General features: G+C 35.5%; 1 protein-coding gene across 2 annotated transcripts; it reads right to left on the bottom strand.

Annotated features, from left to right (window-relative positions):
* Positions 1-206: 206 nt before the first annotated feature.
* On the bottom strand, positions 207-8,800 carry KERA (keratocan). 2 transcript variants are annotated; one of them, XM_074951121.1, is made up of 3 exons: positions 8,533-8,800; positions 6,085-6,977; positions 207-812 (listed from the first exon to the last, which is right to left on the bottom strand). In XM_074951121.1, exons 2-3 carry the CDS (start codon positions 6,968-6,970, stop codon positions 643-645), a joined length of 1,056 nt encoding a protein of 351 aa, XP_074807222.1. In that variant the 5' UTR covers positions 6,971-6,977; positions 8,533-8,800; the 3' UTR covers positions 207-642. The 2 variants fall into 2 exon arrangements, with proteins under 2 accessions (XP_074807222.1, XP_074807214.1); XM_074951113.1 differs by lacking the exon at positions 8,533-8,800 and adding an exon at positions 8,324-8,486.
* Between the last annotated feature and the right edge of the window lie 1,496 nt (positions 8,801-10,296).

Below are 10,296 nucleotides of genomic sequence, written 5' to 3'. Positions count from 1 at the left end.
TTCAATGTATGTGGTATCCCTAGAAGTGCTATGGTACCCAGAGTCTAATAAATGTCATACCTATGTAGCTAAGGAAGTATCACTAGAAGACTTCAATCTGTAAAGAAAACAAACAAAAAAGAAATTGGTGTAGTTTATTCATACTATGAAAGGCTGTTCACTGTCACTTACAGCAGTGCCAATTTTAAGAAAGGAGAGTGTAAGGTATGATAACTAATAGCAGTATAGTACCTGATTATTTTATAATACAAATCAGACCAAGTGTACCTGAATTAATAAATCTGTGCATTATAATAGAGTGTAAGGAAACTATAATTTGACCTAAAAATGCCCTTAGTGGAATTCATACTTAATGTAGAATTTAACAAGATAGGCGAAGAGTAGACGAACTTGCACTGGGACTGTAGGAACATTAAAAATACATTATTTGCATTAGGAATTTTAAAAAAACACATTGCATATAGATTTGGGAACCTCTTTTCTGAAGGAAGAGAAATATTTGCAAATATAAAATGATACAAGCAAGTAGGAATTTAGAGTAAAAAGAAAAATTATTGATTGACTTATGAATTAGAACAAGTTTTATGCCAGCAAAACTTGCATCTTAAACTCTCAAAATCCAAATGCGATAGTGAGATATTTTCAAATAACAACAGCTTGAAGAAGCCGGAAACATGTCATGATGTCCAATGGGATAGGAGGCTGAATTTCATTTCCGTCCAGGCGGAGATAACGGAGATGTGGCATATTGCCATAGGAACTGTGATCTTCTATGGCAATGGAGGTGGGACACATAAGAGTGACATTGACACCTATAAATACAAATAAACTGTGTTATTTAATTTGTATGAAAAAGGTGCAAGGAGATTAACTTTTTAAAGTGCATTTTAACAATATTTATACAGTGTTTAGCTGTTCTTTTCAATACTGTAAAGTATTGAATTAGTCATAATTTCAGTTCAAAAAGAGTAAGTGTGCTAACATAGTATAATCAAATTCATTCTGTAAATGACTTGTCATGATTACTATCAATCTACCTTCTAGAGAGGTACCAGAATGTATGAATATATTTTGGACAGCTGGAAGAGTAAGACATTTAACTGCTAAAGTGAAATTTTCAAAAATACTCAGTGTTGGCCTAACTTTGCTCGCATAGGACTTCAATGAGCGCAGAGTTAGGCTAATACTGAGCGCCGCTGAAAATCCCAATTTGAGTGTCTGCACATTAGCAGCAGTAAAAAAAAGCATTGTCCAATTATTGCTATTTGACATTCAAAGGCTAAGAATATTGATCAGAGGAACTCCTTTTACAAGTGTCCTTTCTAGAATGTTACTATATAAGTTCCCCAGTTCTCCTATCCTGCTGAACAATGACTTCATCAAATTTCACATCACTGATGCACTGGGGTGCTACCATTCCTATTTTACATGGAATAACTGCAGTTATATATAAGCAATAGATACAGTATCTCATTTTATTTCAGACAAAGATTTGAAATTGTGGCTCAAATCACATTATTTTCATTAAAATTAGGGGTGTTATCTTCTTTAAATCTTCCCTGTTAAATTCTCATTGGGCCAAATTGTGGCAGTCAGTTACTAGCCTGAGTACCTGAGGCTGCTGCTGGCTACTGTACGCCCCTCAAAAAGAGCTTGAGGAAGCCTCTTGTAGCAGGGAAATACGTACACTCTCTAAGTAGCCCAGGGCAACATTTTTCTGTTTAAATCTTTTTTTAAAGTTTCTGATTTTTGGCAACAAAAAACCTGAAATATTTTTGATTTGAGGCATTTCTGATTTTTGATGAAAGCCTCAAAATTGTCAATGAAATTTTTTATGAAAATAAGTTTTGATGAAAACAACTTTAGTTTTTGTCAGTATTTTTAAAGGGGAAAAAATGATTTCCTGAACAGCTGTATCCAAAATGCCATCTGTAACATCAGCTGGTATTCGGACTTTATCTTCACAACACAAAGGGCCAGAAACCTTTTTTTTTTATGAAGGTTTTTATCTTGAAGAATATGAATCTCTCATTAGAGCTAGATAAATACATTAAGTTGGCCAAGATCTGATTCCTTTACTATATACACCAATACCGGCCTACCTCATAGGAATGTTATGAAGTTTCTTTAATGCCCATAAAGCTCTCAGTATTCATGGAAGAAAAGTGCTACAGATGTGAAAAATCTATTCATATTTATTTATTTACAATTATATTCAGAAAAGTGGGTATTGAAAGCCAACCCTTACCTATAAGAATTATATATGATAATATATATTATTGCTCTGTGTATGTCTTGCAATCAATTTACTTCATTTGTATAAAAAGCTGTTGACTTTCTATAAAGCTTATTTATGTGTCAGGCTAAGAAACTGGAAGACCTAGAGTGATATTTCATTATGAAAGCCTTTACTAAGAGGCGTGATGTTGAATGAGCTCTGTCAAGCAGAAAATATCTGTCCTTTCAGGCCAGTGACACAGGGCAGTCTAGATATAAGACAGAGTGGTTGCAAAATAAGAAACAAAAAATGCTCCACCATGCCTTCAAAGTTTATCTTTCTTCATTGAGCTTCAAAGACCATATTAACTACTCAAACCCTAGGACACGGCAACAAAAGAACAAAAAATGCCAGACTACAGACCACGTAAAAAGAACTGATTGCTGCATGGTTTGAGGGCATCTTTCATACCTCCCCTACTAGGATCTCCGAGTCCCATCTCTAATCCACCTGCCCCTGGATACCAATAAGGTGAAGATGTCTTCCCACTTTCCCTCATGCTGTTGTAGGGACTCCCATCCTCACTGAGTTTTTGGAGTGGGATAAAAGAGTGAAATCTTTATGCTCATATACCCCTTCCTCTTTCCTGGCAGAGCTCTGGAATAAAGTTTTCAGCCCAGGAGAAGCAACATCAATGAGTTTGAAAAGTAATGTCTTCAGTCTACTTGACCCCTTTAAAATTCTGACCTTGCTGAAGAATTCTTAAGGAAAAGCCAGTCCCTGGTGCTCGTATTGACATTTTCCTGATTGTCATACATGGCCATCTGCCTATGTGGATGGTAGCCTTGAGAAACTGTGTAATGTCTAAACTGGGAATATGGAGCCAGTACCCTGGGAGAAGTGTTCCCTTGGAATAGGAAATAGCCTCCACTGATGCATAAAACGGCCGGCCTGCTGAACACTCATAGGCCAGCAGCTGCAGAGGATCTTGTTTTTGTTTTTTGTGAGAGAGATTTTCCCTCACCTCTCCAAGCACTCTTCCTGGCCACTGTCATTCTCTTCTGTGTTTCTATCCCTCGACCCCCCTCCTCTCTTATTCCAATACTGACTTCTCCAATTTAACCCCAATTTAACCCCAATTTCACCCTATGTCATCCTGTGTTTATACAGTTCTTAGCAAATGGGCTCAGACGGTGTCTGGGGCATTTGGGTGTAACAATAAAGTAAATAAACAATAAGCAAGCAAATTCCATAAAAAGTGATATTGGAGTCTGAGCACCTACAGATCCTATTGCTTTTATTGTAAGCCATCTACCTAAGACACCTACAGTACTGGCAAGCATGTGAGGATATTCAATTATCATCTCTTGAGTAAAGAAGAGGAATAATTCTCTCCATGAAAAAGCTAACTTACTTTGGAACCTCTTGCTACAAAACTATATCCAAGCTTTAGAACTTATTTTTCTGTCAGCACCTCTTTAAACTAATCACTTATCTTCTGTAAGTGGGAAAACTGATCTGTAGCCTGATCTGATGTCAATTCCCATCACTTCTGCCAGACAAAATTACATTCTTTTGTCTTTTGACCTTTGATCCTAAAAGTCTTCTGAGATGTTAGATAGCGAACGAGTGTCTAGTGTAGTAGAATGTTTGTGTCACTTGCATCTTGAGCAGCAGTAGTAAAATGTTCACATGTTTGTCTCATGTATTAACTGCTTTTGATTGGTCTTCTGGTACTGGTCTTCTATTGTAATTAATGTTACTGTTTATAATCTTAATGGTGAAGTAACATTGGATTAGGATATATTTAACTGATTAATCTTCCAAACTTCAATAACATGAAGGTTAAGTGTAAAAATTTCAAACTGAATACAAAAATTTTATAACTGAATTAGGAGCCTGTCTCATTACAAGTTACAAGTTATTGGGATTTAGGTTCCTAAAGCCCAGATCCTCAAAGTTATTTAGGTGATTAACTCTAATGAGAGTAAGGCACCTAAATACCTTTGATCTGGGCCCTCAGGGGGTATGTCTCTTTTGTAAGTGGTTCTTAAGCTCTTAAATCACTTAGGCACTCTTGAAATTTAACCTTTTGATCTTTTTTGCTTTTAAATAAAAGATAACATGGCTGCTATTTAAAGACTTCACTGCTACCTATTACACCAGATACATAACTGCTCACATTCTACTTATTTCAATTGTGTCCATTTAAAGTGACAGCAGATAAAGTGTGCACCTGAAGTCCGGCAGTGGAAAGATTAAGATAAATCCCTTTGCAAACAGTGAGCAGTGAATCTGATTAGTAATGACACATGACATGAGCACTTAATTAAATTTCACTTTTCTTATAGTCCACTTAAATGGCATCAAACTATGCAAAACTAACACACTCATATAAAAGTTTATACATTTGACTTTGTACGTACAGGCAGTGAAATAGTATTTAATTAATCAGATTGTTAATAATCAGATTAATCTTAAGTTAAATGTGCACCGGTTACTAAATCCTCTCATTCCCAGAAATCAAGCTGTTAATTTTAATACACTTGTGAGATGTGACATCACATAGTAATAAGGACTAATTCATTTGCTATGTTAGAAAATTTCAGTGGTGACAGGAAGGTTAGAAAATGAATTGGATAATATGTCAGATCAAAGTATGAATGAGTCAACATGTGTTGGCTTTTATTTGTTTAGTTTCTTTTGTGAAGAGCTATTACTAAGTGATCACTTTTTGGTTTTCATAGCAGAAATGGTGCAAAAAAGTTAATTGCATGATATTAAGTGAGATAATTTTAGTTTTGCATGACTTTTTGGTTGGGAAACCTTGATGGCATAACTGCTCCTCAGATCCTAAGTATGTCTGAATGGATGCTGGAAGTAGGTTGTTGCAACCAGCATGATGATATGATGATAAACTTAAATTGTCTTGGGAATGAAATATGGTGTTAATTATTTATACAATATGAAAACATTAAATAGATCAAGGGAGCAAAATCCTAAAATCTTGACTCAGACAAAACTTTTGTGAAGTCAGTGGAAGTTTTTAATGAAAAAGGATGGAGTCAAGATCTCAGGATTTAGCTCACATAATCCAAAATCTGGAGAAGACCAAATCAGATTTTCAAAATTCAGCTCCTAATATGTCATTATTCACATAAACAGTGATCAGGGCCACAGTTACTAAACAATTGGTGCCTGAAGCTAGACTCCTGATTGCATATTCAGGTATCTGAATAAGTGGGCAGATTTTCAGAAGTGCTGGGCACCCAGCAGCTTTCATTAATCTTCGTGGGAGCTATTGGATGCTCAGCAACTCATTTATTTTGAAAATCTTAACCCTTGTATGTAAACTTCTGCATTTGATTGCATAAAATGGCTAATTACCTGCTTACCTGGGAAAGTGAGTGCCCAGGTACACTTTAATGCGTTCATTTATATGATTTGCATGTCAAATGCTCTGTGTGTACAAATGCAGATTTTGTACATGGAATATCATGTGTGTGCACATATTCTGTCGGCATATCTTCGAGTCTAAATCTTAGGAATTGGCCCAATGGATCATCTTACTCATTATTCTTGCAAGAATGTTCTTTATAGCATATTCTTGAGTCTTTTTACTTTAAAGAAGTATTTTTTCTTGTTTTCTTTGCATGTTGATTATAATACTGTCAAGACTGATGATATAAAATATGTTTTAAACCTCTCAGGAAATTAAAGGAATTAACCAGTTCAAAGACTCCTGAATTTAAGAAAATAGCCATTCTTGTGCATAACCAGACAGCGAAGTGCTTTTTTTTTGGTGAAGAGATATTTAATAGGATTGTAATCCTTGGTGTGATCCCACACTGACAATATACACTTACTTTTGATCCTGTTGTGATCAAGGTGAAGATGCTCAAGATGAGCATTGAAAGGTGGAATTTTAGTGAGTTGGTTGTGGGACAGCTGTAGGTCTAGAATAGATGAAACATTAAACACATTTGGGGGGATGCCATCATCAGATAATTTATTGTAGTTCAGTCTAAGGAAAGTCACTTTGGGTATTGCACTAAAGTAGTTCTCTGGGATCACTTCAATAGAGTTGTTGTCTAAAAACAGCTGCATTGTATTAGCTGGAATGCTTAGTGGCATTTTCTTGAGGGAGTTTTTTGCTATGTTGAGTTGCATGAGATTGTTGAGCCCCTGGAAAGTGTCACTCTGGAGAGCACTATCCAACAGCTTGTTATGATGCAGATCTAGCATCGTAAGGTTTTCCAAGTTGCTAAAGACCCCTTCAGGGATCCTGGAGATTTTGTTTCTAGCCAGTCTCAGTTGCTCTAAGCTTGTCGGTAATGGAGCAGGCACCTCTTCCAACTCGTTATCTTCAAGAAACAAGTAAAGCAGACGCTTCAGTTTGCTGAGCACACCTTCTTCAATGCCATTGCTGGTGATTTTATTCTTGTTTAAATTTACCCATTTCAGATGAGTGGCATTCACAAAAGGCTTCTCAGAAATTGTTTCAATCAGGTTGTTCTGCAGATAGAGATACCAGATTCTTGCTGGGATTGCAGGTATTTCTTTAAGTCCCTTGTTATCACAGTATAAAGCATTGGGGAAGCTGGGAGGACAGAAGCATTCTTGTGGACACTCAAAGGTGAAGAGAGACCAATCCTCTGGATCCATCACATCATAGACTTGTCTCACATTCCGAGTCCACACAGTATTGGTCAGGAATAATACCAGAAGGCTGGGATAGACTTTTACAGTCATTGTTTGCCTTACAAAGGAAGAAAAGCAATTAGCTATCTCTATCAAAAGAATAGCCTATACCAAAATCATATATTTCAGCCAAATATAAATAAATGTACTCTTTAGCTATTTTAAACTTATTTCTGAAACAATATTATTTTTTCTTTATAAAGGGCCAAATTCTGTGCTTTATGAGATCACTATGTATACGAGGGAAAAATTGGCAGTAATATTAAAGATGTCAAATAGTACAGATTTTCACCTTGGCACAATATATTCCTGATTCAAGTTAGATTTCACATTGGGTGCTCATTCCAAGAACCTAGAAAATACTACTCATTAAAACAATGATTCCTATAGATCTTAAAATAGTTATTTGTAGCATCACATAATGTTTCCTATGTAGAACCACTTCATATAAACTAAAGGTTACACACGGCATCACAGTAAAGACAGCTACAAATGAGCTGTACTCTACTGTGAGCCTCCTTGAAAGTAGCCATATGTTCCTACTTCTTTCACTCCTAAATTATAAAAGGCATCTGGATCATATTTTCTCATCACACACAAAAGAAAGATCAAAGTATTTTAACAGCTGTTTGGCATGTTCCAAAAAAGCCTGAAGAAATCTTTTTGAATAACCCATTCCCCTCCCTCTCCCCTACCCCAAGTTACAGTTTTTCTTCTTTAACTCCCCTTTCCGCCCTTCACCTCCTGGTAAATTACTTAAAGAATAAGTCCATTATAAGGATTTATCCTGTTCCATGCAATATACAAATTCACTTGTTTTGTATCCAATTCCATTCTGAGTTTGACGCTTTCCACTATTAGACAATGAAAGAGACATAATCACTGATAATTTGTTCCTACAGATAATGTTTGGGTAGCATAGTAACAATGCCTCATAGGATCTGCTGTATTTTCTGATTTTTGACAATGATTGGATAGCATTTTTGGAATATAAGGACAAAAGATCAGCAGCACAAATTTGTGGTGAAATACAAAAAGTTACTTTGGCAAAAATATAATTTAGATTGAAAGAATATCCCTGTCACTGATGCAAGAGTAAACTTAAGGGTTCTATTATTTGTGTGTAAAAGGTGATCATTTATGGCTATTCCATTATTATTATTATTTATTTTATTTTGTTTTATTTTATTATTTATTATTTATTATTGCTGGAAGCAGCAAGTGCAGTATTCCCACAGATCTGCTAGCCTCAGAAATTGCTGGATATTTGGAAGAATTCCAAAGAGGACAAACAAAAGATTTCTAGGGAATGTCATAGTTGATTTACACATTGAAATGTTATCCCTCTATTACGAAAATATCTATAGCCTTAAAATATTTTAAAAAGTAATTAAAATAATTTACCTTGTTAGTCAAGTTACTGCAGATATCTGAAGCCTGTTAGAAATCACTCTACAGTGCAAAGCTTTGGCTGCTAGCAATTTGTTGGATCCTGTCCTCCGGACAATTATTAGCACATAAATCCTAAAATACACACCAACATCCCCTGATACATTACCATTTACACCTTATCTATTCTTTCTAACTTGACAATGCTTCAGAATCTAGCTTACCTCAGCTTTCTTGGCTCTTCTCTTTCTATTGGTCACTGTGGTTAGACTGTAATAGTTTGACTCAGGCTACACGCTGTGTTTTATGAATACAGCCTAATATATATGCATCAGTGCCTACAACTTTTAACCCCTAAAATAACTCAGGGACCTCAGCACCTAGATACAAAAAGACAGGAAATCCTGACTCTAACATCAGGCAGTAGCAGCACTAAGGACACTTTCACTCAGTCTGTGCTCAGATTTTTAAAACTGAACAGGTTTAATCTAGATGAAATGGGTAATATAAAATGCATCTTTGTTCACAATATTATGTGAAGTGATACTTTATATATAAAGTTTGCTTACATCATACTTCATTTTCAGAATACCTAAATTAGGGCAAAAAGAATTAAAACCAGTGCCATCTGGTCCTACGGAAGTCTTTTATTTGATTCTGATGAAAACCAGATGCACAAATGCCATTTAAAGCTATGAATACTTGTTTAGGAGAAACAGATAGTAAAACCACTTGATAAGAACTTTTAAATCAAATATATTTTTAATTCTATAAGAATTAGATGATATATTTGACCTCTTCTTTAACAAAGGTATTTTACATGCTCTTCTACAGAGATTATGTAGTCTGCTAGACTAGACTTTGTGCCTCCTGCTGTGAGCTCTTTTTTAAATAATTATTGGACCAATAAAGTGTTTTGTTTCTAATTTGCTTTAAACAAGTGTTTTCCATCCATTATGCTATCCAGAGCACAGATACATGCTTCTCACATTGTCTTCCTTTTTAAGTGCAAACTCAAAGTAACCATTTGATTTCAGGAATATTAGCCACGTTCAAAGATAATGTAATGACAAAAATATTTTAAGAGAAAAGCTAATGTGAAATACTGCCAACATAAAATACATTCTGCCATCTTTATAAAGCTTTGTTTTATAGAAGTCTCACTGATATAATACCACTTTAGTTTTACTTTTATCTGATTTGGTTTAATAAAACATAATGTTTTTATAACACTAAATATTTGTGTCTCATAAATAGAATGAAATAGAAAGAAACCTAGTAGTAAAATAGACAAAAAGGTTCATAATTAAATTTTAACCCTCATTTTTTCACTTCATCTTGCAAACACAGGAAGGACAACCTGATTTAGCAAAATATTAAACATGTGCTTAACTTCAGTGAGACTTACGTGCATCCCTAAAGTTAAGAACGTGCTCAAGGCCTTGATTCAGGTAAACATTAAAGTAAATGCTTCAATCCTATTTTTTTCACTGTGACTTAAGCATATACTTCATTTTAAGCACAAGCTTAAGTGATTTGCTTAATCAGGGCTCAGATTTCTTCAAGGTATTTCAGTTATTCACAGAAAATTAATCTTTGCTAAGGCTACTATGAGCTAGGGTATGATTTCCCCTGCTCTTGTACACATACGTGTCCTTGATCTCATTGAACTAATGCCAGCGTAAATAGGGGTATTGCTGAGGCAGCAAAGGTAGCGGTGGTGGAAACAGCTGGGCTGTGCCGAGTTCATTCCTACCTATTTCAGGTGGGTGTGTACGCTGCACGGCTCAGACACGCCTTTGCTCCTGCTGCCTATGCTACTTCAGCTATAGTGTTGTTTATACTCGCACTAGCTTAATGAGAGCTAGTGCATGCACGTGTACATGAGCAGGGGAATCGCTCCCCTAGCTCGTAATGTAGATGTAGCCTAAATTGAGTCTCATACCTATACGTATTCTTTCATGTACACCATGCTGTATATTCAGATC

The sequence above is a fragment of the Natator depressus genome, chromosome 1, assembly GCF_965152275.1.
Source record: "Natator depressus isolate rNatDep1 chromosome 1, rNatDep2.hap1, whole genome shotgun sequence".
Lineage (NCBI taxonomy): Eukaryota > Metazoa > Chordata > Testudines > Cheloniidae > Natator > Natator depressus.
The sequence above is the reverse complement of the archived record's forward strand: the minus strand, read 5'-3'. Positions and strand labels throughout refer to the sequence as shown.